General features: G+C 45.4%; 1 protein-coding gene across 2 annotated transcripts; it reads right to left on the reverse strand.

Annotated features, from left to right (window-relative positions):
* Positions 1–27,390, reverse strand: LOC118097112 (all-trans-retinol 13,14-reductase). Of its 2 annotated transcripts, none has more exons than XM_035139724.3 (11): positions 27,171–27,390; positions 23,579–23,761; positions 22,510–22,751; positions 19,809–20,010; positions 18,012–18,209; positions 15,392–15,511; positions 6,665–6,803; positions 5,336–5,445; positions 4,323–4,489; positions 3,059–3,218; positions 1–194 (listed from the first exon to the last, which is right to left on the reverse strand). In XM_035139724.3, exons 1-11 carry the CDS (start codon positions 27,382–27,384, stop codon positions 49–51), a joined length of 1,881 nt encoding a protein of 626 aa, XP_034995615.2. In that variant the 5' UTR covers positions 27,385–27,390; the 3' UTR covers positions 1–48. The 2 variants fall into 2 exon arrangements, with proteins under 2 accessions (XP_034995615.2, XP_088513670.1); XM_088657544.1 differs by lacking the exon at positions 27,171–27,390 and adding an exon at positions 26,166–26,325.
* Between the last annotated feature and the right edge of the window lie 5 nt (positions 27,391–27,395).

Below are 27,395 nucleotides of genomic sequence, written 5' to 3' on the forward strand. Positions count from 1 at the left end.
TACATAGAAAGAGGAGCAAATTTTCTTTCTGAGGTGGAGGTTGAAGGCTCAGTTTTTCTTCTTGGCACCGTTGGCTTTGATTTTTCCGTATAACCACATGATGTCGATGTAGAGATTACGCTTCAGGACAGCAGAAGCGCAGACAATGGCTCCATGAAGTGCTCCTGGAAAGCCACCAACAAAGACATCCTGACCTGGCAGGGGGAAACAAAGACAAGGAGTCATAGAATCGTAGAGTTGGAAGGGACCACAAGGGTGATCTAGTCCAGCCCCCCACAATGCAGGAATCTTTTCCCCGACATGGGGCTCAAACCCACAACCCTGTGATTAAGAGTCTCATGCTTTACGGACAGAGAGCATGGGCATAATTGCCTCTTGTCAGTCTTTACTCTTGACTATCTTTTTCCTCATTGCCACCCCTCTTGTCAATAGCCAGGAATGTTGTTTGGGAGAGCACCCCAGTGCTGCAAAGTGCAGCTGAGTTATATTATGCAGAAGGTCACTTGCAGAAACCCCTTAAGGCACTTGTATAGCCGGTAGGAAAAGCTAAGAAAGGGACACACAGAAAGATCAGGCAACTTTAAAAAGAAACCCAGACACCCCAAGACCTAGTTCATTCTATTTTTCTAATCGAGTTTAATATGCCACTTTCATGTTTGAACAAGACCTAACCTTTGGGAGTGGCTTCCTGCTATTCCAGGGACTAGGGAGAAATTGTCCCTCCAGACTGAAAGTGTCTTCTAACTTTACAAGAGGGGTTTTAAAAATTGTACTCCTGGGGAAAAAAGTAATCAATGCAGCACTGCATTAGATAAAGTTATAAAGATGTAACTCTCGAGGTCCCCTGCACTCTAAGTATGAGATGCTGACGGTCTGAATCTAAGGAAACAAACAAAGTCGGCTTAACATCTAAACTAGGTGGCACAAGTGTCAATGATACTATCCTATATCAATATCTTTCAGGATGCGAATGCGGCAAATCCGGAAGTATTTTTCTGGGTTTCACCCCGCGCGCATGTGCAGAAGCAGCACCTCTGGTTGCAAATTCCTCGGGATGCAGCCGGACCTCCAGAACGGATCCCGTTCGCAACCAGAGGTACCACTGTATAGGGATGGCATTGCTACATCTGCAATCGTAGAGGAAAGCCACTTGCTTTAAACTCACCAAAGTACTTCTGCTGTGAAGCAAGGAAAAAGTGGGCGCTGTTTCTACAAAGAAGCAATGGCTTTGGGTACACTATAGCTCAGGGGTGGGGAATTGGATCAAGCACCCAAAGCTTTCCCACTCCACGAGGGCCACTTTGACAGGTGGGTCAGACAGACACCAGGTACCAGGTGATTCACATTTAGAGAAATTAAGTTCAGCCCCTACTGCAAGCCCCTCTCTGCACCAGGATTTGGCTGAACTCAAGATCTCTGACCGGCAGCTCCTGAGCAAGACAAATCCCACAGGGCTTGCATTAGGCACTTTAAGGCTCCTAGTAGTTCCTTTGCAGTTGCATCTTTACTTGGTCCTCCCCTCATGTCACATCATGTCATGTGTGGAGCAGGTGGGCGTGGCTTAGGGGAAATGGCCAGCAATATCTGCTTGGGTTAATTCCCATTCTTCCTTTGCCAGTTCATTCACTCATCTGCACCTCTAGGGCAACAAGGCTGGAGGAAGAGAATGCCCCCCAATGTAGCTTTTGTTCCCAAGCTCCACTTAGAGTAGACCCGCGCCCCCCCCCTCTCCTGGGAGCCAGACCACACATCAATGAAAACACATGACACATAATTGGGATTAAAATGAACACAATTTTTATTAATTTCAGATGTAGGAAAACCTTTTCTTAGGCATTGGGCGTGTATCCCTCTCAGTCCTCCGGTGGGGGTCTGAGGCAAGACAGGGTTAGTCATGAATATGGGGACACTGCGAAATGTGCGTTTACACAGCTGGCCCCCATTCCAAGTTGCTTATCGGAGTTCTGTAACCCACCACTATATGCCCGTGGCCATAGACTCCCCTTACTATCCTCTTTAATGTGGATCCTGTTATTGCTGCTACCGGAGGGGGTGTGTCACCACGCCACCCCATTTATTATTGGATGATGGACTAGAGCAGGGGTGGCCAACTCCGAAGAGACTGCAATCTACTCACAGAGTTAAAAACTGGCTTTTTTTAGGGAGGAGGAAAGCCCCGTTTTTTAGGGGTTCAGGTCAAAGTTGTTGAGATTTTTTAGGAAGGAGGAAGGTCCATTTTTAGGGGTTCAGGTCAGAGTTGTAGAGCTTTTCTGAGGTGGGAGGAAAGCCCTCTTTTTGGGAGGTGAAGGGCTAAAATGTTGAGCATTTTTTAGGGGAGCCAAAGTTCTTGAGCTTCTTTTGGGGGGGGGAGTCAGTGATCTACCAGTGATCTACCACAGACATCCAGTGATCTACCAGTAGATCACGATCTACCTGTTGGACGTGCCTGGATTAAAGGATTCTGCCCTAGGCTTAAAAGCACCACCCGAGACCGCGAACTTGTGATCTGGCCACCAAGACTACCTACAACTGAAACCACAAAAAAACAGACGGCTGCCAACCAATCCTGGAGGCCCTGCTTCACAGCCTGCAACCAATGTTCATTCCCCAGCACAGTCAGGTGTACTCTGTTAGGCCTGCCTAAGGCAAAGTCTGTGCTCGCTCGGTTCACGCCTCTAGCTCCCCCACCGGCCCACCACGGATTGGCCGATTTAAAGCACCTGGGTTTGGTGGGAACCCAGAGCTCCCCATGGCAAGCCCAGGGGGTGAAGCAACAGCCCACCTCTCCATCATGGCTCCAAGAAGATGGCGGGGCTGTGCGCCGGGCCACAAATGTCGCCCACTGTCGGGACCTGGTGAGCGGCCATTAATGAGCCTAGGTGAACCCTGCCCATCAATGGGCCTACTCTGAATAGACAACCCTTATTTTTCAAAGTCAAGACTAGTGCAGAAACTTCATCTATTCTATGCACTCGGGATGGGACAGGCTAAAGAAGTTAAATAAGACTAACAGTGAAGGGTTGTGGCAGGCTGGAATTGGTAAGTAAGTAGCGTTTACCTGTTAGGTAGAGGTTTGGGACAGGGGTCTGAGGGCGTATTGTGGCCATGACTTCCACCTGGAGGCGGGAGATGCTGTGATCTGCACCATACATCTCTCCTTGGACAGAAGCTATGTAGTGCTTATTGGTGAGAGGAGTTCCCGCAGAGACATACTCAATCTGTTCAGAGAAAGAGATCAAATGGCCAGGGAGGTTCATTGTTATTTATTCAGTAGGATCAGGGGGAAACTTTAAAAGAATTTAAGGAGAGCACAGGGAGGACAGGGAATATGCTCAGTGGGATTGCAGCCTGTCTGTTGGGAAGGGGTTAAGTGGAATAAAATAAAGAATATCACCAAAATCAGCATGGCTGGCTGGTGCTCTGAATGGGAACATTCCACACTGCAACGTTTTGCTCCTAGTCCATCTTGACTTTTGCAATCTTCTTGCTGCTACAGTATTTTAAACTTGGTCGAGATGTTCTGGTCCCGAACTGTTCACAGTTTGGGGCCAGAACATCTCGGGAACTGTACCATCTCCTTAAGAAACCTTGGGGCTTTAAATTAAGAAGAAAAATGGAAACGGAGCAAAAGCAACAGATAGACAGAAAGTATAATGAATAGTAGAAGGCAAGCCTTGCTTCTAAGAGAATAACAAAAGGACAGAGACACTCATCCTGAACCCTAGCTGATCTTATGAGCTTGCTGAATAAGCTATCAGTAATGTCACTAATGAGGGACGCGAGTGGCGCTGTGGTCTAAACCACAGAGCCTCGGGCTTGCTGATCGGAAGGCCAGCGGTTTGAATCCCCGCGACGGGGTGAGCTCCCTTTGCTCGGTCCCAGCTCCTGCCAACCTAGGAGTTTGAAAGCACGTCAAAGTGCAAGTAGATAAATAGGTACCGCTCTGGCGGGAAGGTAAATGGCACTTCCGTGTGCAGCTCTGGTTCACCAGAAGCGGCTTTGTCATTTTGGCCACATGACCTGGAAGCTGTCTGCGGACAAATGCCGGCTCCCTTGGCCTATAGAGCGAGATGAGTGCCGCAACCCCAGACTCCTCTGCAACTGGACCTAGCGGTCAGGGGTACCTTTACCTTTAATGTCTCTAACCTCAGTTGACCTCAAAAGGATGGGGGCAGCACTATCCTTAGGCTATGTCAGATCTAGGACTTTATGTGCAAACAATTTCTAAAACACCATGCTAGAAATTGTTTAAAGAGAGCTGAGAAGTTCCTTGTTTGCTGCTGTTTGCACAACTGATGGTGTAAGACAAGGAGCGCCCTTACCTTATCTTTTATTTGAGGGTAAAATTTCAGAACCGTTTCCATTATGTTGTCCACAAAACAGTTTTTGAAGGCCTCATACTCCGCTCCCCTCTTAGTAACCTTTTCCTCCTTCCATTCCTCAAACCATTCATATTTTGCAACTGCCAGGACAATTAGAGTGGACTTGCCTATAATGAAAAGAGCACAAAGCGTTTCATTAGTAATGTGGTTGCCACAAAGGGACATCTTACCACCCCAGTTTATTGCAGAAGATTTGGCAGGTGTCGAGGGTGCGCGTCTCACAAACCTGGGCATTCTGTGACACCTCATCTCATACAACCATCAGCACTCTGGGTCCTCTGGCCAGCAACCCAAGCTGTATTGACCTGAAGACTGTCAGCTAGCCTGAAATTGGCTATCTGACTTCACAGCCCAATGGAGAGGCATATAAAGTTCTTCCTCCTAGTCTGGTTTGGCTATCTGAACAAATCGTATTGGCCTCACTCAGTGACCCAACTGTTCAGTCTGGTATCTGGCCTTTGTGACTACGCCGCCTTGTTTCCCTGATCTGGTATTCCAGTCCATTCATGATTCATATCTCAAGCCCATCACCCTACGTCAAATCCAAACCCTTTAACAAAGTAAGTCATGGGCCCAGCATGATTCTGGATCCTAAGATCCACTCTCCTTTAGATTGCTCTCTGCATTTCCAAGATTCTGTCGTCTATGGTAGTTTGGGGTAGGGGTAGGGTGTCGAGGGAAGAGAACTCCCCCCCCCCATTGAGGACAATCTCATAGGGGCTGCTCACTGGCAGTGGGTGAGTTCAAGTTGTGGGCAGGACCGCAAGCCAAAGCAGGTGGGGCACCTTTTCTCTCTTTTCCTCCCCTCCTCCTTTCATTCCAGGCTATTCCAGAATTCCAAGCTAAGATTTGCACGTAGCTTTAGGGCCACAGGTTGCCCAGCTCTGGGCTCCATTCCCTCCCACCCCTTAAGAAACACAATGTTGCATTGCTGGTTCAAACAGCACCCATACCTGGGTACCTCTTCTCCCAGAGGGGGTCCTTAGCCGATGGAGAACCAATGTATAGCAAGGGAATATTCTCTGGAGCGGTTTCTCTCGAACAATTAAAGTAAGTAACAAACCTATCAAGAAAGAAGACTTACTCTGAACCTTGACTTCATAAAGTGTACAAATTATCAAACTATACTATTAATGCTGGAGAGAGGAAAAAGCTTGAGAGAGTTGAAGGTGTCTACAATTTCTGGGGCTTGTAACTTTTGGCTGGCCTAAATTTTTAGGCCCTCCCTTCAGTCTCCCACAAGGGAAAAGCCAGGTGGGGGCAGTGTACACTGTTGAATGTCTTTGGGGGGAAAGCATGTTGTGCTGCGATGAAAGCTACATTCCTTTGGAGTGTAAGCATAGAAGAAGAAAAATCTGTACCAGGCTCCAGGAGGAAACATCTCAGAGCACTTGTGCTTACCAATTCAGATATACCATTTTCACAGCCAGTTAAAAATAAATTAAAAATGTGTTGAACCAGGAGAAAGTTTTGAAAATTCCGTTCAGATCCACCCAATCCGAATACAGTCAAGAGAATTAGAATTTAGAGTGCTAAAGTTTAGTTCTGCACCTACCATAGAGGCCCACTCCATAAAGCCATCATGCAAGGTCATTTCAGGTGCTTTTTCTACAGACAAGGAGCTATGGACACAGTAGCCAACAGCCAAAAGCCACTTAGAGGTTATTGAAAAAGATCTATCAGAAAAAACGACCTTCTAAAAAGTTAGCGGCCACAACACCACATTGTTGCCTGATTAATTCCATAGTTTAGCTATCCAATAAATGAAAAAGCATTTTCTTTTGTCTCCTGCTAATCGGATCTACTGAGTGACGGATAGAAAAGTCCACTGGCAGACTTCTCTCACTACCTACCCCTCCTTGGGTCACTTTATTCCTTCGCCCCCCCCTCAAATAAAAAGTCCCCAAATTTTCATTTCCTCATTAGGAAACTCCTAGGTCATTTTGGTTTCATGCAGTGCTTTTTTTCTGGGGGCACGCAGGGGTACGCATACCCCTAAACATTTTGTGATTCCAAGTTTGGCCTCATTGAGGGGAAATGTTTCAATATGAGTAGGAAAACGAGAGTACCCCTAAACATTTTCTTAAAGAAAAAAAGCACTGGTTTCATGCATACTGAAGAATGAGCCAAGTGTGATGTCATCCTGGATATAACTTCTACAATTTTGGCCATATGATCCAAAAGTTGAGAGAAGGTTCTCTTCACCCACATATCGCTGTGGTCAAATAGATTTCGAATTTTCCCTAACTCTTAGCTGCTTTGGTAGCAAAGTGACACCTTACGCTTCACTGAGGTTGTTGTGTCGGTAGATGTAGTAGTTCTTAGCTTCAAATCCCAGTTCTTCGTTGGAACCTTTGAGTCCGATGAAGAGGCTGATTCCTGCTATGCCATGGCTGATCATGGAGAGCTGGTTCTGAACACCTGCCCAACGACCAACAGAGGGAAGGAAAATGGGGGAAGACAAGGCAGGTAAGCTCTAGAAGTAAAATTATGAATCAAAACAGCACCATTTGGCATCTTAGATTGGGAAATTGGAGCAAAAGCAACATTCTTAAGCCAACCCAGGTGGCGCTGTGGTTAAACCACTGAGCCTAGGGCTTGCTGATCAGAAGGTCGGCGGTTCGAATCCCTGTGACGGGGTGAGCTCCCGTTGCTTGGTCCCAGCTCCTGCCAACCCAGCAGTTCGAAAGCACATCAAAATGCAAGTAGATAAATAGGAACCGCTATAGCGGGAAGGTAAACGGCATTTCCATGTGCTGCTCTGGTTTGCCAGAAGCGGCTTTGTCATGCTGGCCACATGACCTGGAAGCTATACGCTGGCTCCCTTGGCCAATAATGCAAGATGAGCGCGCAACCCCAGAGTCAGTCACGACTGGACCTAATGGTCAGGGGTCCCTTTACCTTTACCTTTTATGAAACATCACTAGCTTTTCCTCCTGCCAAGCATTAATTTCCATCTCTTACCTTTGCTGTATGACCTGTGCCATGTGAAGGTAACTTTTAACCCCTCCTTGGGATGCAACTGCCCAACTCGTTCTCCTTATTTACATCTTAGTTTTTTTTATATACTTTTCAAGTTTATACATTTCATTAGTTTTACAATCAATTTAACGTTTCAAAGTTTGACAACAAAATTAAGGGCTTCTGGGATACTGTTTATGCGGAGTTGAAAAAAAATATTTAAACAAACTTTTATAAAGAAACCAGAAGCCTTTTTATTGGGCATATTAGCAATCCAAATGAAAATAAGAGAATATTCCTTTATGCATCATCGGCAGCAAGAATATTAATTGCAAAAATAATAATAATAAAATGGAAAAGTGAAACAGTACCAACAAAAAAAAGAGTGGCAAGACAAGATTATTTGATTATCTTGAATTGGCAAAAATGACGGATGCAATTAGGGAACAGTCTAACAAAAAAAATTCAAAAAGAATGGGGAGTGTACAGAAATTACTTTTAAAAAACAGTTCCCCCAAATCAAAACCCGGACTTGCTTTGAGTAATTTTTGCAAAACAAATTATGGTCTACAAGCATAGTATATGGAGAAGGGTAGAAATGAAATTAACAAATTACCAAAATTTAGCAGTTAAAGTAGGAAGAATGAAAGGGTTAACTGAGGAAAAAGCTGGAAATGATTGGGAACCATTCAAATTATATTTCAAGAAAAAGATAGAAAAAGCGAATCTTATGGCAGAGGTATGAAAGGCACAAAAAAGAAAAAAGGAAAAGATTGATAGAATAAGTATGCAACTGAATAAGGTAACATAAATCAGTATATAGGAGAGGCTGGAAGTCATAAGTGGTGAAGGGGGGTGTGGGGAACAAGGGGGTTAATTATTAATGTTGTTTCACTTTAAGTTTTTTTTGTTATATTATTATTTAATATTATTATTTAACATAATTCATTATTTAACATTATTCATTCACTTATTATTGGTTATGTTATAATTTAAGTTTAATTCTTTGCAAGATGTTTGGAGATTTTGTTTACTTTAAAATTTTTTCAGTTATGTTATGTTGTTTATATTGTTTACGTATGTGTTTTCTTTTTTCCCTTTTTCTTTTCTTTCTTATGTATGTTTTTAATGAAGAAATCAATAAAGTTATTTTATATTTTTTAAAAAGGAGAAGGGTAGAAATGATGAAATGAGAAAGAAACAGTTTATCAAACACGAAACCAGAACTGCTTTAACGAGGAAGGAAGTCTATTAGAATAGAATAAGAATCGGAAAGAGAAAATAGGGTAACATAAGTCCATATGTAAGGATTTATGGCTATACAGTGGTACCTCGCAAGACAAATGCCTTGCGCAACGAAAAACCATAATTCAAAAGCTTCAATTATTTGGCGATCAGCCTTCTTTATGGTCGAGCTCTCACTTCCATACATGTTTTTGGTGACTCGCAAGACGAAGTTTTCTATGGCTGCGCTTCGCAAGATGAAGTTTTTGGCGGTGTTTTTGTTTGTTTTTTTGCTGCGGTAAACCGTGCAAGACGAAATTATCACAAGACGAAGTGACTTGCGGAACGAATTAATTTCGTCTTGCGAGACATCACTGTATGTTTGTCATTTGTTTTGTGTTTTTTTTTAGTTTGTTTCTTAAGTGTTGTGTGCGTGCGTGTTGTAATGAAAAGTTAATAAAAAACATTTTAAAAAATGTTTCAAAGTTTGAATTTCTTCCCCCTCTTTCTGCGGTTCCTTAAATTTATTTTTTTAGTTTCTTCTACATATCCAAGTTCATTTAATGTGCTCGTTTAATTATCTACTTTAAATATATACTCTTATGAAACTGCAGGTTATTACAATAATACTGCCAATGTTTTTATGTTTGCAATTTATCTGTAAATATTCAATAAACCATTTCCATTCTTTTATAAAAAGTTTGTTATCTTGATTTCGCCATTTCTGCATATTCCATATGTTTTTGTATCCATTGTTCCTTTGCTGGGACTTCTGCTTCTTTTCACTTTGGGGCAAGTAGCATTCTTGCTGCTGTTGTAGCATAGCATACATAAATAAATTTCTATACAATTTAGGTAGTTCTGTCCCCCTAAGTCCCAAAAGAATTCATTGTATATCATTTCCCAGTAAGCTTTAACCTTATTACAAGACCACCACACATGATAAAAAAGAACCTTCTTTCTTTTTACATTTCCAACACTTACTCGATTTAGATTTATACATTTTTGCCAGTTTACTTGGTTAGGCTCCTTATTTACAATAAGAAAGTTTCCTATCTGCAAAATTCTATGTTAGGTACCTATTAGAAATAAGATTCCCAGCGTTATCTCTTGTAATTGTCAACTTTCTTTCTGAGGTGGTCAGTATCAGAGAGTATTTTGTATTAGATAAAAGTCTAAAACAAGCCTAGTTTTATTCATTGTCCAAATAGTATGTGTGCTTTTAATGTGTTTTTATCATATTGCAATCTATTTGTGGGTCTTTGGACCACAATGAAGAATTGATTGATTGATTGATTGATTGATGGGTGGAATAAGAAAGTTTCCTGTACCTTGCTTTATTTCCCCCCAGTATTACTTCACTGTGATAAACTTAACCTAATTTAATTCAACATTCCAATTTTCAGTTCATGGAAACCTCTGAACTATTGGAATATTAAAGTGGATCGGCAATTCAGAATTGTTCTCCAAGTGTCCTAGAGGAACACTTCATTTCAATGATTGTCTCATATCTTGACTCCTATTTGGTCGAAACCATTTTTACTCCTGAAAAAGGGATAATTCCAGGAGTGGCTCTCTGAAAGGGAGGTTGACTGAGGGTAAATGGTTTTGCGTGAGCAGGTCCATAATCTCCTGCTAAAAGTTAATCACAGAATCAAGGTGACATAGTAGGTCAAGTTAAATCTCCCATTAGCCTTAGACACCTCAAGTTAATTTTTTTACTGTTTAAGAACTCTGCAGGAGTTCACTAGGACTCCTGTTATCTTGTGTCAACTTTTCACCTCAAGTTCTCTTTGTCAAGGATAAACAACTGCTGCCACAGGAACTCACGTGAAGGAGACTCAAATCCTCTTAGGTGTGTGGCTGTTCATTCAATAAAATACAGGGTTATTTTTTACTTTTAAGAAAAAGGTATCTGCTGCTTTCAAACATTGCACTAATTAAACAGGTTTGTGCATCTCTCAATCTAGATATCAATATCCTTGAAAACAAATGGAATCCTTTACTGAATTCTGCCCCTATATGCAAGTATTGCAAATTGTAAAGGGCGTGGCCAAGATGTTACAAGGAGCAGATTTTCAGTGACGTTTGGAAGAATATTTATGTTACAACCACCACCACCACCAGGTATTATATAGCATACCTATTAATTTTATTCGCTGGAGAATAGTGTAAGGTAAAGTTCAGAGTAAGGGCAAATTAATTTTTTTTATTACATCAGGGTTGAGGAACCTGCAGCTCTCTGGATGTTGTTAGACTACAACTCCCATCATCCCTGATCACTGACCATGCTGACTGGGGCTATTGGGAGCCAAAGTCCTAACAGCACCTGAAGAACTGCAGGTTCTCCACCCCCTTTTGCACGATCAGCGTAGTATTGTGTATTTTTCTTAGGCAGGGCCATGGTTGGAATGGATGGGATTGGCCAACGTTCTCTAAAAACAAAAAGACAAGCAAAGAAAGACAAAAGGAAACACTATTCTTTAACTATTATCAATAAAGCAACTTGCAATTACAACAACTGAACCAAAGACGAATGTATAACTTACACAAGATGCTTCAGACACACAGCACAGTGTATTAGTATTAAAGTTATAGAGTGAAAAAAACTAACTGAGCATAGGTCATTCAATATAAAGGGATAACTGAAGTTCACTGACATCTGTAGGACTGCTCTAAGCATGACAACATTGGCTGTCACCCAAGCATGTATTTGACTTTGGCACTTTTGAGTTTTGTAGTACTACATCTATCGATTGCCTGTAAAATATCTACTGTAACACACTTTGCTGACTTGATGCTCAGACCATCTATGAAAAGCTCAGGGAGCATGTGGCATAATATATATTTAGTACTCAGTGTTTTCTGGTGTGGGATAGGTTTCTTGGGGGTTCTTTAGATTAATGGTGGACAGACTTCAGACTTGTCAGAACTACGTCTTTTTGTTTCTCTAGAAGAACTCCAAGATTTACGGTACCAACCAGAGCCAGGTGCATAAGACATAGAACAGGGCACTCTGAGCTGAGGATTTTGTTTTCGGTACTAGAATCAAACTAAGTTCATGGTCCTGTCACACAAAAGTCCACTCTTGATTAATGTCCCTCATTTTAACAGCTTAATTAAGGTGGGAAAAGACCTTTGGTCTTCCACGAACTTTTACCTAGTAGCAGCTTCCTGAACTGTGAGTTCAGGCTTCCTGAACTGTGAGTTCAGGCTTCCTGAACTGTTTCTATCCTGGCTGGTCATTATAAGAACCGGTGCCTCAACTTGCTTTCCTCCCTCTTCCCTCCCCATCGCTTTTCCTCATGTGTCAATCATAAGCTTATTGTAAGCCATCCTGGCTTTTGGGCTGCCTGTCCCACTTTAGATTACTTAAAAACCTGAAGCTTTACCTGTAACTTTTAAATTACCTGTAACTTCTAAGCGGCCTCGGTCCGGTATACCTGAAGGAGCGTCTCCACCCCCATTGTTCTGCCCGGACACTGAGGTCCAGCTCCGAGGGCCTTCTGGCGGTTCCATCGCTACGAGAAGCCAAGTTACAGGGAACCAGGCAGAGGGCCTTCTCGGTAGTGGCACCCACCCTGTGGAATGCCCTCCCACTAGAGGTCAAAGAGAACAACAATTACCAGACCTTTAGAAGGCATCTCAAGGCAGCCCTGTTTAGGGAAGCTTTTAATGTTTGATGGATTTCTGTATTTTAGTGTTTTATTGGAAGCCGCCCAGAGTGGCTGGGGGAACCCGGCCAGATGGGCGGGGTATAAATAATAAATTATTATTATTATTATTATTATTATTATTATTATTATTAATGCTCTGCACTACCCAACATTGTACAGCTCATGTTAAGCACTTGGCAGCCTTTCCCCCTTTCATTCAGGTTCATTTGTTAAAGGAAATCTTTCTATTCAACACTGTGTTTACCATATATCAAGAGCCTCAGAAGCAACACGTGAGCTTTCTTTCAAAGCTATTAAAATTTGCTTACAATTTGATCCTTCCAGGGCATACTGGTAGTATGAAAAACTCTCGTGAGATTTAGAAGGATTGTGCTAGGGAAACAGAGGATTGGCCGTTTTGAAAGAAAAACCACACATATTATTATTAGAGTCTTGGAAAAGTTGAATCCCATTCAAGCCAATGCATAAATTCATCTCATATTTACCCCACCTTCATCCCTTATGAATTGGCCCCATAATTTGAGTCCTTTGACCCGAAGCCTCTGATAGTGGGGATCAGAGGGCAAGCAGGAACATGGCATTCTAGAACTTCTGTCCCACTTTTCAACTAAAACATACTTTTTGCTTTTGAAAAGCAGCAACACAAAATTCTGAACAGCAGCAGATTAAAATAGTTAAAATCAGAAGATAACTGGGGGGAGGGGGGAAGCCTAGGAAAAATGTGGCACACCAAGGCAAACCATTCTAGTACTCCATTGTACCAATTTTGCAGTTTATTTTCTTTTACAGGGTTCCTGGTTCCTGGGAATCACCTGTTGAACTGCAGTCAGCAAGGTTTACCTTGCCTGGGCCAGTTCACTCTAGCGGAGATTCCTCCGTGGGCTGGATTGTGTGTGAGCACGCATGCCCGCGATTTCTGGCATCTGCGTAGACATGATTTCCGGTGTCTGTGTCTGCATAGACGCGATTTTTGGCGCCACAGAAGTGAGTCCGCGCACCGCGCCATTTTAGCACAGCACGTGGGGACTCGCCGAGCGGGTGGTTCAGTTCAGGGCAACTCGTGGGCCGGTTAAATGACCCCTGTGGGCTGCTTGTGGCCCATGGGCCTTAGATTGCCTATCCCTGTAGTAGGATGTAAGGGGGAGGGATTATAGAGAACCCCGCCCTCTCATCAGGAGCAGCCCGTCTCCAAGCAGTCATGAAAGCGCGGGGTCTGAAGGGGTGAGTCAGGAGACGGAGAAGGAGTGCCAGGGCTCTGGCAGCATTGGACATTGGAGAGCCCCTACTCCACAGGCAGGAAGAGAGAGAGGCGGGAAGGGTGGACAGGGAGAAGGCAGACCGTAGACCCTTCCCCCCAAAACCGGTATTGAGGAGGAGGAGAAAGGGGAGGAGATTCACTGTCCCGAGGCTTTTATGTTGGTCAAAGTCGCGAAAAGGGGCAGTGCCGGATTCTGATACGGAATGAGAAGACATGAAACCGACAGCTCACTACACTGTAAATCAGGCATCCCCAAACTGCGGCCCTCCAGATGTTTTGGCCTACAACTCCCATGATCCCTAGCTAACAGGACCAGTGGTCAGGGAAGATGGGAATTGTAGTCCAAAACATCTGGAGGGCCGAAGTTTTGGGGATGCCTGCTGTAAACAATGTGCACCAATAAAGACTTTTGAAAGACAAGTATGTGGAAGGTCATTACTCAGGAGTAGTCTTAACAACCCTGACATAAGTGATATATACATTTTGGTAAATAAAATATTTTAAAATCCACAGTGTTTCAAATTCTGTCAAGCACTTGGAAAGGGAGGCCTGTGAAGTCTTTTAGGTGAGCCCTCTACTGTCATTTCATTCCAACTTGCAATAGCTTGGTCATTTTATTACTGCATCTTTTATGATCTTTAGTTATATAATAGGCACTTTGGATACTTTTGGTGATAGAATACACAGTCCTGCAAAGCAGACTAGGTGGAGCAACCCAGGGAATGCACTGAATCCAAAATGGACCAAGGTCTTACAGAGATGCAAAATGTTAGCTATTGAAGAGCCAAGTGTTATATATGCAGTAGATCCCAGAACCTGCAGAGAATTCTAGGAGGTTGGTGTAACCATTTCAGTTTAGGCCCTATCAGGTGAAAGTTGTAGGACCTACAGTATGTTTTCTCACAGTATCAAAATGGACAAACATTCCTGTTTCAATGCTGTGGATGGATAACTAAGAAGGAGGAAATAATAGAACAGAACATATCTGAGGAAAAATTATCATAGGCAAAAACAGGAAGAAATTGGCTAAGACACAGCTAGGTCTGAAGACTGGTCTGGATTGCACTGAAAGGACCTCTGGACGGTTTTCCAGGACTCTACACACACGCATAGCATGATTTGTCATGGTTTACCACTCAAACAAACCATGAGTGGTAAACCAAAAATATAGCAAGGCTTGTTTTTCAAGCTGCCTGCCCTATTCAGCCTTTCCATCACCTTCTTTCACAATGGAAAGCACTGGGGGAAAGTTAAAAGTAAAGGACCCCTGGATGGTTACGTCCAGTCCAAGGCGACTATGGGGTTGTGGCTCTCATCTCACTTTCAGGCCGAGGGAGCTGGCATTTGTCCACAGGCAGCTTTCCAGGTCATGTGGTCAGCAGGACTAAACTGCTTCTGGGGCAATGGGACACAGAGACGGAAACCAGGGCATACGAAAATGTTGTTTGCACTGAAGGCTTGGTTTAAGCTAGCCACAAAAACATTTTTAGTACAAACAAGCTTTTAATTATTGGGAGAATAGAATTCAGGATAAAGGAATACAGGCCAAAAATGTATGTACAGAGGAATGTACAAAAGAGGAGCTTAGGAGTCATAGCAGGCTGAAGTAAGATCTTCCACAATCTTGCAGCTAATAAGGCTAAGTAAGTAAGTAGGTAAAATATCAAGCGTGATAAAACTGTAGTATAGAAATTCCTCTGATCCCGGCTTAAAGATTCTTTTAAGAGTAGCGGTGGGGTGCTCAGATTTTGATGTATAATATATGCACACAATCCACATTACAGCCACCTGTGTTTCCCCTCCCTTTAGTAAAATCTGGCCCCCTACACGGCTACAAACCTTCCATACACCTACACAATGGAAGCACAAATTGTCCTGTGTACTCTTACCTGGCAAAGCTAGCAATTCCTTTGGCAGGAGCTGCTCATAGGTGTTAAAGATGCCGGCATCAGAAATCACAACAGGAGCATAGACGTTGACAAGATCTCGACCTTTCTTTACGCTTACACCTGAAAATAAGATCAAAATGTGTTCAGACCAGATAAAGTTTCTTTTTGATTGGTCTAATCAAAGAGCAGGGAGGAAATCCTTTCCTGCCGATCACAGAAAAGTCTCAACCAATGACAATTCATAGGTGGAAGCTGGTAAGGAGGTGAGTTTTTTTTTTAATGCTTCTTTTCGGTGGCACCTTCAAGTTCCAAGGGTTTCTGTTAGTTTTTACAGCAACTTTGCAAAGTACGCCAATACAGTCACCCTCATTTTGCAGATGGTCAGAGGAAGAAGAGTTGGGGAGGGTAATCAATATTACAGGCAATCCTTCAACTGGCAAAAGAGGCTCAGTGAAATTAAGAGGGAGGGTTTAAGCATGTAAGCAGCTTAAACACCTTCAGAGAAGTTTAATGTGGGTGGGAAGAGCTTTGGTAGGATTGTTTATTGCCCTGGTTCACATGAAGGTGCAAAGCCTCCCCTCTTCCATTGTCCTTCACAAGAGACTCACTGACACACCTAAATTTCAGGCAAGACAAACGGCAGAGTGATGTTAATTTTTGCAAGTTAAATGCATCCTGGGAAATGCAGCTGAAAGCAAGAGCATGTTGATGATTCCTTCTCTAAAGGCTTCTCTTTCCACACCCAGCAGCCGAGCTCAGAAAACATCCTTATACACAATGGTCTCATGCAGATGCCACAGTAAACCATGGTTCACCTGCTGACTGTGGAACAAATCACAATTAGAAGCCAAGGTGTGTTCTTGGCCTCCAGATTGTGGTCTGCTTTGGGAAAAAGCAAATGTGATCTAACATTCAGACGTCACAAGCTTCATGGCTTGCTACTTCTGCTTGTTCTAGGGACAAAGCAGAGACATGCTTGTTCATAGTAAGCCATCAACCATGGTTTACAACCACATTCAAATGAGGCCAATACTTTAAGCCAAGAGAGCTGCAGCCAACCAATGTAGGAATAGAGAACTATTTTCAACCCAAGGGCTGCATTCCCTTCCGGCCAGCCTCCTGGGAGGCACATACCAATGGTGGACGAGGCACATACCAATGGGAGGCACATACCAATGGTAGACAGAGCAAAAGAAGGGACTCCTAAATAAGGCAAAAAGGTAAAGGACCCCTGGACGGTTAGGTCCAGTCAAAGGCGACAATGGGGTTGTGGCGCTCATCTCACTTTCAGGCCGAGGGAGCCAGTGTTTGTCTGCAGACAGCTTTCCGGGCCATGTGGCCAGCAGGACTAAACCACTTCTGGTGCAACGGAACACCATGACAGAATCCAGAGCACACGGAAACACTGTTTACCTTCCCACCACAGTGGTACCTATTGATCTACTTGCATTGGCATGCTTTCGAACTGCTAGGTTGGCAGGAGCTGGGACTGAGCAATGGGAGCTCACCCCGTTGTGGGGATTCGAACTGCCAACCTTCTGATTGGCAAGCCCAAGAGGCTCAGTGGTTTAGACCACAGCGCCCTCCATCCAGGCATGCATTAGCAGCCAGACAAAAAACACTCAAGGGGGGGTGAGGGGTGTGCGGCCTGAAAAGAGTACTTAGGCCCCCAGGCCTGTGGTCCCCTCTCCTGGTGTAGCCAATCCTGAACTTGATGGACCAGTAAAGCAGCTTCCTACAACAGGGAGCTCTTGCATGGAAAAGTAAATAAGGTTAAGAGCCCCAGAATCACTCGGGGTAGAAATTAAAGCAGCATGATCAAGGGGTTGCACATAAGCCCTGAGGCTTCCCATTTCTTCCCCATCCACGCAGCAATTCCTTGGGCTACACGGGATGCTTAAGGCACAATGCAAAGCGCTCTGGATCTTCTTGTTATAATCCACAAAGCAATCCTCTAATACAGATCAGTATTGTCCTCATGTTGCAGGTGGGGAAGGAGAGATGTGGCAAAGGTTACCTGAGTTAGCCAGGTGAATTCATGGCAGAAACGATAATGCATGAAAACCTGGGGTTTCCATATATTTGTTAGACTACAGCTCCCATCCCCTCTGATCCATAGTTGCCAACTCTCCCATATTCCCCGGGAAACCCCCCGTTTTTCCAGCTGTTCCCAGCCGAAAAAATGGATTTTTTTGTTTTCCCTCGGTTTATTCTGGCGCGGTGGCCATTTTGGAACTGGGGGGAGCATGCTCAGAAGTGACTTTTGATGCTGCTTTGCCCAGTTCCAAAATGGCTGCAGCGTGACTTCTGGTGCGGCGGCCATTTTGGAACAGGGCAGAGCAGCATCAAAAGTAGCTTCTGAGCATGCTCCGCCCAGTTCCAAAATGGCGGCAGCGCTACTTCCGGCCTGCTACTTCCGGTCCAGTCCCTTATTTCTCAGGCTGGAACTTGGCAGGTATGCTCTGATCATGGGCCTTGATGGCTGGTGCTGATGGGAGCTGGAGTCCACCACCATCGGGTGGGTCACAAGTTCCTCTCTCCTGCTACACTGGGACCAGGATGGAATTTGAAATAGAGACTCTCAGCTACTCTACTAAAACAGCTCTGAGGAAGAGCTCACCACAGGCTTTTCCTTGCGAGTTCACCAAGATGCTCTGCACAGGTGCCTTGGTGAGGACAGCCCCTCCAGCGTGTTCAATGATGGGGATGGAGTGAAATGCAATTTCACTGGAACCTCCCTGAGGGTACCAGGCACCTTCCAAGAAATGATCGACAAGGATTGCGTGCAAAGGGAAGCTTGACTTCTCTGGAATAACTCCTGTAAGACACAGAACAAGGCTTATTAAATCAGAAAGCCGAAATTGTAATTGTGGTTTAGGGGCCCCCCACTCTTGAAGTCCTTTCCAAGCAAGGTCTACACAGGAATGGCCCAAGTCTACACACACAGCAGCTTGGAAATTAAGTCCATTAAAATATTAGTTCACAGGGTACCACAAAATATATAATGTCATGTCTAATCAAAGATAGTCGTTTGTGGACTTAGGGCTGGGGGTGTCTGCATAAAAGCTGCCTCTTTTTTATTTCCTAGAGGATTTTTTTTTACTTCCTTACCCAAACATTACATTCATCCCACGAGGCTCTCCTCTGCCCCCTCCTATCATCTGAAGTTAGGCAAATGGGAACAGGATGGAGGCCTTTTTGGTTGTGGCCCCTGCTTATAGGAATGCTCTTCCTAAGGAGGCTCACCTGGTACCTATTATGATTCCTCTCTCAGGCCAGCCAGGGACATTTCTATTTGCCTAAGCTTTTATTTCATTTGCTGAAGTTTTCTGGCACATTCTGTTCGAGGGGTGGTTCAGATATACGAAGCCAGTTTATTAAGCTGACAAAGAGCATCGATCCAACATATTTACCTGTCTCCCGCTGCCTCATCAGCTTGCATATAAAATACACTCATATTTTAAAAGGCTCCTATAGAAAAGGGATAGTCTGACTAAGCAGAGATTAAAACAGTTTCCTGGTTTATATGGGACAAGAAAACCTGGTTTCAACTAACCAGGATAATGGCTGGTGTGCCTAGGCCCAACACTTTCCCTCAGCTTCCAGTGTAAAAATTAAAAACAGGATGCTACCCTGCTGAGCTTCTCCACTTCTATCACACTTCATTTGTGGCCATTCGTAGGCACAGGGAAATTCAACACAATGACATGTTGTGCTTTTGATATTTACTGAACGATACCAGGGTAGGAAGAGACTCAGGACCACCACTTCCAATGGCAGCCACGTTGATATACTTTTGCATTGTCTAGTTCCACCCACAGTTACAAGTTTAAGTCCCCTTAAAGGGGGCAAAGGGATTGCCCTTTGACAGCATTTCTCAACCGCTGTTCCGCGGCACACTAGTGTGCCGCGAGACGCTGGCTGGTGTGCCGCAATGTGCGGCGACGAGAAGGGCGATTTGCATTGTCACGTGCCTGGCGGCTGCCAATAGGCAGCGCTGACCCGCCGGAAAGGAAGCCGGCCGGGTCACGACGCGGGGCGAGCGCAGCTCTCAACAGCCACCACCACGGGAGGGTGGTTTTAGACAAACTTAAAGAAGCTGGCTGGATGAGCTCAACCTGAAACTTGCTGAGCAAAGGATTGTGCTGGCAGAGAAATCAGCGGCTTGTGAAGCCTTATTACAGGAGATTGCAACCAACACAGCAATTGGCAAGTGTTTCTTACAGTCATAATTATATAGTCAATATAGGGCAGCACAGAGTTAATTTTTTAAACTTTTTAAATGGTGGTGTGCCTCGTGATATTTTTCATGGAACAAGTGTGCCTTGGCCCAAAAAAGGTTGAGAAACACTGCCCTTTGATATGATAAATTTATGATGCACATGCCCTTGAGGCAGCAGGGGACAGCATTACCTACCATAGGTAGGGAAGATATAACTGAACACTGCTCTCAGGTCTGCATTGGTCGTGAACTCAGCCGCCACTTCTGACAGGGTTTTGGATAGCATCCTAAAGAAAGGGGAGATGAAAGCCAGCAAGCCAGTGCAGTGCAAAAACCAGACCAAGGGCATCGGGAGCATTTTCAGAATTGCCATGTGGGCGCTCCCTTTGGCGACTCTCTGCGGGAGGGCGGGAAAGCAGGGAGGAGAGGTGGGAAGAGAGAAAAGAGATGGCGTTTAATGCGCACCTGAAAGACGCAGCACAATGAGACCTCACTGTTACAAGCACAAGAACTGAGGACTTTGGCATTCGCTAGCAAGATAGAAGCGGTTGTAGAGCAACCGGCAAAACAGAAGCACAGCCACGGCTGAGCGGAAGACCACATGTGATGCAGCTAGCAAGTGGTTGGAAAGACTGCCCCCCCCCCACAACCCACCCGAGATCCTGGAGAGCTTCTGTTAGACAGAATATTTGATACTTGACTAGATGGACCAAGAAGGGAACTTCCTTTGTTCAGAAGGCACGGTGGATATTCAGAACCAGACAACCTAGGGATGGGTGGGGGTACAAGTAGTAATATTTTTTAAAAAATTATTATTATTATTATTATTATTATTATTATTATTATTATTATTATTCCTCCAGGATTTAGAAGCCTCTATGTTGGGTCCAAGGCTGCTTCCTTTTTGCTGCAGCTGGTAAAGGCACTTTTGATAACCTCGGTAAATATATGCGTTATTTAAGATTACACATTTTGTGAGGTAGATTCAGCTGAGAAAGGAAAAAGAGGCATACTGGATACATAGATTCGGTTCATTAGCACCCGCAGGGTTAAATCTCCAAGCAGAGTTTAGTGCCTTTCTATGAACGAGGAATTTCAAGGATATGGTGGGGAATGTTTTTTATCCTATTCGTGAGATTATTAACAGTTGTATATCTTTAAGAGTTGCTGGTGTTGTACTTCTTGTAAGGATTTGGTGATTTGAAATGATTTACTGATTGAACCTTGTATTTAACCTTGTAACCAACTGTTGCATTTTACCAATCTTTGAGAATTGTGAGCTTTGGCAGTCTTGTTAAGCCTTCACACATGAACCTTTGGTGAGTAATTTTAAACATTTCTGTATGATATTTTAAAGAAATGTATAAGCATTTATGGTGCATCATATGAACTTCTTATTATTTAAGAACGAGTCCGCCCCCTGAGGAAACCATTCCTGTGAAACGGGCAAGAAGCTGGCCACCCATCGGATGAGATAAGAACATATGGGAAGAGATAAGAACGCATGATACATCATAGCACTTTATTGTCAGACTTGATTATTGCACGTTATACTGGACTTTTATGACTGCGAGCATGAGATTTTGCACACATTTTTGAATCTCCTTGTATATGTGAAGGTTGTTTATACATATATTTGCACCTCACGGTGGTTTACCTTTTCATTGTTTCGAGAAAGGAAAACTGGCTTCAGCGCTGTCACATAACTTTTTAAAGCAAGAAATAGTCCTTTGTTCTTAGATGGTGAACTTATACGTCAATAATAATAATTTATTATTTATACCCCGCCCATCTGGCTGGGTTTCCCCAGCCACCCTGGGCGGTTTCCAACAGAAAAATAAAATAAAATAATTGATTAAACATTAAAAGCCTCCCTAAACAGGGCTGCCTTCAGATGTCTTCTAAGAGTCTGGTAGTTGTATTTCTCTTTGACATCTGATGGGAGGGCATTCCACAGGGCGGGCGCCACTACCGAGAAGGCCCTCTGCCTGGTTCCCTGCAACTTGGCTTCTCGCAACGAGGGAACCGCCAGAAGGCCCTCAGTACTGGACCTCAGTGTCCAGGCAGAACGATGGGGGTGGAGACGCTCCTTCAGGTATACTGGACCGAGGCCTTTTAGGGCTTTAAAGGTCAGCACCAACACTTTGAATTGTGCTCGGAAACATACTGGGAGCCAATGTAGGTCTTTCAAGACCGGTGTTATGTGGTCTCGGTGGCTGCTCCCAGTCACCAGTCTAGCCGCCGCATTCTGGATTAGTTGTAGTTTCCGGGTCACCTTCAAAGGTAGCCCCACGTAGAGCGCATTGCAGTAGTCCAAGCGGGAGATAACTAGACCATGCTCCACTCTGGCGAGACAGTCTGCAGGCAGGTAGGGTCTCAACCTGCGTACCAGATGGAGCTGATAGACAGGTGCCCTGGACACAGAATTGACCTGCATCTCCATGGACAGCTGTGAGTCCAAAACGACTCCCAGGCTGTGCACCTGGTCCTTCAGGGGCACAGTTACCCCATTCAGGACCAGGGAGTCCTCCACACCTGTCCGCCTCCTGTCCCCCACAAACTGTACTTTCGTCTTGTTAGGATTCAACCTCAATCAAAGCAGGCATCAGCTTACAAGGGCACTTCCCTTGTGTTGGAGAGAAGAGGGGTTGCCCCTTAAGATGTGGCTTGCTTTCTGCAATTTGTATATGCACTTGTATTTTAAAAATATCCCTGCTCTGATGAACTAGGGCACCTTTTTAGTTCATCTACGGCAAATCCTTTGAACACCTTCTCAGAAGTAAGCTCTGCTGAGTTCAAATATATCACTTAATCTAACAAATGGGTTTAAGACTTTGCAGCCATAAAACAAAAAATCAAAGGTCTTTCACCAAGGCGCAATGAAAAAAATGATTACCTTGACAAGCGTCACAAATCTGTCAATATTAGCTTCTTCGCCAGGAAATTGCTTCTTTAGGCCTTTGACATATTCCTTCTCTCCACTGTACAGGTAATACCTCTTGCAGCTGTCAAGATCTCCCAGAATGACGGTATCAAAGGGAGAGTCCATCTGGGCCCATTGGAGCTGCCCGTCCGTGAGTTGATCGATCATCACGCGTAGGATAGAGTCCTCCTGCATCTGCCCTATGTAATGGATCCCTGGAAGGCAATGAATGGGTCAAGTGTCATAACGGAAAAGTGATAACGAAAGAGATTAGGTCCTAAATTTTAGAACTGGGGTGTGCGTGTGTGCTGTGCATCTTTCACAGTTGGCCTGCTTGGGGGTTGGGGTGGAACAAGCAACTGATTTTTAGTCCACAAATGATACGCAACACTGCATAATTGATGACTTCTTCCCGGCAATTTGCATTCTGCTTCCTTTGCATTTAAATGAAGGATGGGGGACAATGTAGCGATGACATACATTGTGTCCAATTTCACCTGTAGCAGACAGCGAGATAAATGTAGTTTTGTCAGGAGTTGAACTGCAGCAAACGGTATTTGCTGGAATCAATTCTTTTCTGGATAGGAAATGAATAAGCCTACACCGGCAATTTCTGCGAGGGTTCCCCAACATCCCTACATGTGTGCAGGGGTGTAGCAAGGTGGGGTGCGGTAGATGCGGCTGGCCCCGGGTGTCATCACTGAGAGGGGTGACAAAATGCTGGGCGGCACTCACCGCAGGGCCTGCAGCGCGCCTGAGCCACGGGTCTCTCCTGTGAGTGACGCGGTGGCATGGGCACCCATAGGCTCCATGCTGCCCCAAACAGTCTGCCCGTTGCCTCCCCCTCAGCTGCAGGGCGGCTGAGTGGGAGGAGGAAGGCAGACTCCTCAGAGGCCCCATAGAGCCCCTGGGGGCGGCTGGCCCCGCCCCCAGGCACAGGGCATGAACGCCACCCCAGGCGCCCAATCGGTTTGCTCCGCCGCTGCATGTACGTAGTCATAACTGCTCAGGCCCACTCCCTGATTGTGGGGGGTCACCTTACCTACGTCAAACTCGAAACCTTTCTCGTTGAAGGTATGGCAGCAGCCCCCTGCCTTCCCATGCTGCTCCAAGACCAGCACGCGCTTCCCAGCTTTAGAGAGCATCACAGCCACCGCCAGGCCCCCATAGCCGCTTCCAATGACGATGGCGTCCAGGCTGTCAGGAACCTTGTCCCTGGAAAAAGCTGGAAGACAGGCACAGAAGACATGAGTATCTTCCTACGGTATCATGTAGCCAGGCTAGCTATTAGGCTATAGCATAAGAATTTAAAAGCCACATAATCTGGCATGTACTATCCCTGCCATGTTCCCACACCTCTCTCCCTGACCCCCCAACCTCTGAAGTAATCCTGTTGCTATAATCCTCGACCTACCTCTCCCACTCACCTCTTCCTGCTGGTTATCCTAATTTGCCACATCACAGCCAAAATTAGATTGTGTGTAGGAACTCTCAGATCCACCACAACAGAGAAGATTGAGATACACACACCACCACCACACCACACACACACACAAGCACCCCAGCTACCAGCAACTGCAATTTGCTTAGGATAAATGATGGAATTTCCTGGAGGCAAAGCAGGGGTGTGTGGAGACACAAAAGTGTCATTTTATCAGATGTGTTTGGGAGGTAACCATTTGTAGCTTAGGAGAGATATATACCAGGGGGACAGCCCACTGGGAATTCCGTGCTGTGCAACTGAACTAGAGCATATGCATCTGAACACTCTAGCGCCCTTGCCCAAGTCTAGTTCATTTTAATAAGTAGACCCCCTCACTGTTAGCAAGTTAGGATCAAACAAGATGAAATGCCATTCATGGAATTGTGTGAATGAACTGCAGGTACAGCCCCCCAAATTGGTACCCTGGTATGGGGAGGAGGAGGATTCAGCCCTTTGCTCTGCTGCAGCCTCAGACTCCCTATGTGTGCTATTTTCACAGGGCAAACAACAACAACAACAACAACCCCACTTCCATTCATTCCAATGGGAGTTTCCTTCCCAATGCAATAGTGGGAATTCAGTTGATCTTGTTTGGCACTGCAGTGGGGGCTGAACCCTTTGCCACCCATGCCAGGGTCCTGATTGGCACTGGGCTCCCCCAAAATCAGTGTAATAATAATAATAATAATAATAATAATTTATTATTTACCAGTATACCCCGCCCCAAACTAGTCTTGGCACCAGTTTCAAATTACAGTCTCAATGTCATTAAAAAATACCGGTAATAATGTCACTACAGCAACCAGACTAGTTTTAGCAAAATGATGGAAACCAGAAAGTTCTCCAGCCAAAATTAAGAAGTTATCAAAAGAAAGAGGGATGAAGTTAACAGCCTTTAGCAAACTGAACTCCAAGGGAGCAAGCCAATTGAAGCTAAGCATTTTAACACCCCACTGATTCCAGTTGGAAAGTTAAACATGTGCTGTACAACAGCATCCCATACATGCTTACGCAGTGTTCAATGGTATCAACTCCCAAGAAAGTTTGCATAGGGCTAAAGCTCTCTCTTCCATTCAAAGGGCTCAGTGCTGGATGTGAGGGCGATCTGGCTGCGACATCTGTCACCCCATTGATCACCAGGGTTGATTCGGCTGATCTGGCTGGCTAGGCGGGTGTCCCCTTCCTCCCTCACCGCTCCATGTGCGTCCCTCCCAAAGCTGCACGCTCATGTGCGTCCCTCCCAAAGCTGCACGCTCGGTGGAAGAGGACGACCTTCCCAGATAGAAGGAGTGTACCGTTCTTCAGTCAAGGGTATACGATAGCTGCGCTCCCCTGCTAGAACCTCCAAACAAGCTCAAAGGGCTCAGTGCTGGCTGAATTAAACCTCTGTTAGATGGGAAAGTAATCACTTTATTTACATCTGTGTAATATACAATATTCAGTATAATATGAAAGTGTTAGCAGACAGAGCAAAACCAGGAAGATTTTAACTACAGTAGTTAGTTTTTAAAGGTAAAGCAGTAAAATTCAGGGGGTGGCTTTCAACAGCAGCCTGCCTCACGAAGTTGTTGCGAGGATAAAAATGGGGAGGGGAGAACCACCAAAAGCTCCATGGTGAAAAATGTGGTATATAACTTACAGTGCTAAGGCAACAAAAAGAAGCTGCCTTGAAGCAGGTTAGCCTATTTCCCATCTAGCCCAGCACTGGCAACTTTGATTGGAAGGGTCTCCAACAGAGGTGGCTCTTTCCCATTGCATGTTTTTAAACTGAAAATACCAAAGAGGCAGAATTTGGGGACTTTGGCAAGCAAAACACGAGATAACCATCTATACTAAGCTCGACAGCCCCCTAAGCCCTGAACTAAACAGCGCGCGAAGCAACAAAGGGAGGGAGAAGAAAACCTTTTTTTAAGGCTGCGGCCCTGTGCTCTCTTGCCAGCCAGGGAGCCCCCACGGAACAGCGCTTTAATCCGCTGCAAGCATTCCTAGGAATGGATTGATCCCTTCGCTATACCACCACTGAGCATCGTTCACGCGCCACTTGATCCCCCACCCAGCAGCCCCGTTTTTTGGGGGGGGGGCTGCGTTTGCCACCCTGGCAGCGCCCCACGCCGGGGTTGACTAGCTGGGGCTGGCCGGTGGCTACCTTGCTTGAGGACCTTTCTGCGCGCATCTTTGTCGGTCACCAGAGGCGCGGGCGGCCGCCTTGAATCTGCTCGGAAAGGGTTGGAAGAGCCGCTCCGGGTGCCTAGAGCTCTCCAAATGCCCAGGAGGAGGAGCGCGCCCACGAGCGCGTACACCCACATGGCTGAACACAGTGGTGGTATTCCGGGAGAGTCCCTGGAACGCTTGGAAGGCCATGAAACCTTTGGACAGCGGAGGGTGCTGACAAATTGCGAGAGCAAAGGTCCGGGAGCTCATGTAAAAGTGGAAAGCGGGGTGAGGGAGACCAGTGACCTGTAGGGACTAGAAGCATGTGTGGAATTTGAGACGAGATAGGATGTCAGTCTAAGGATTTAAGGAGGGGTGTCGGATGATAAGAGTGACAAGGGGATGCTTGTGGGAGCAAAGTGTTGGGCAGAGTTAAGGTCAAAGTGAGACATGGGGACACGGAGGCAGCCATGTGGGGGCAGAGAGGGGCAGCTGCCCCCCAGTCAACAAAAAACAATAAAAATACATAGCTAACTGAGGTTCTGCCCCCCCCCCAACAAAAGGCCTGACCCCCGTGACAAAAATTCCTGGCTACGACTGTGCAAGGGGAGAAGTTTGCAGTAGTCAGGGTCCAGGAAGAGCTAGGGGGCAGCAGGAAGGATTTTTTGCACCTCTAACTCAGATTCTTTTCCCCAGATTGCTGAACTCTGGCAGGCAAAGCAAGAGCTGAACTCAACAGGGCACGAAGCAACAGAAACCAGCAGGAGCCCTTCTCTTATTACCCGAGAGTAAACCCCATTGAACATACTTTACTCTGGAGTAAAGATGCATAGGCTGGCACGGCGAGTGCAGTTAAGAACGCCCGCGCTGCCCACCACCACTGAGCATCGTTCACACGCCACTTGATTCCCCACCCAGCAGCCCTTTTTTGGGGGGCTCCCTTTCCACCCTGGCAGCGCCCCACGCCGGGGCTGGCTAGCTGGGGCTGGCCGGTGGCTACCTTGCTTGAGGACCTTTTTGCGCGCATCTTTGTCGGTCACCAGAGGCGCGGGCGGCCGCCTGGAATCTGCTCGGAAAGGGTTGGAAGAGCCGCTCCGGGTGCCTAAAGCTCTCCAAATGCCCAGGAGGAGGAGCGCGCCCACGAGCGCGTACATCCACATGGCAAGCGCTGCGAGGACGCGAAAGTGAGACGCCGGCTCAAAGCGCGCAGACATACAGCAGCAGC

Source organism: Zootoca vivipara, chromosome 14, assembly GCF_965207765.1.
Source record: "Zootoca vivipara chromosome 14, rZooViv2.hap1.1, whole genome shotgun sequence".
NCBI lineage: Eukaryota > Metazoa > Chordata > Lepidosauria > Squamata > Lacertidae > Zootoca > Zootoca vivipara.

What these genes read in the sequence shown, in the direction of transcription:
- LOC118097112 (XM_035139724.3), bottom strand. Translation starts at nt 27,384, where the DNA reads ATGTCTGCGCGCTTTGAGCCGGCGTCTCACTTTCGCGTCCTCGCAGCG. An exon ending in CTCGCAAGGAAAAGCCTGTG is followed by an intron (nt 15,512 to 18,011) that starts GTGAGCTCTTCC and finishes TCTTATTTTCAG; the next exon opens with GTGTAAGCGTAAAGAAAGGT. An exon ending in ACCCTCAAATAAAAGATAAG is followed by an intron (nt 3,219 to 4,322) that starts GTAAGGGCGCTC and finishes TTCTCTGAACAG; the next exon opens with ATTGAGTATGTCTCTGCGGG.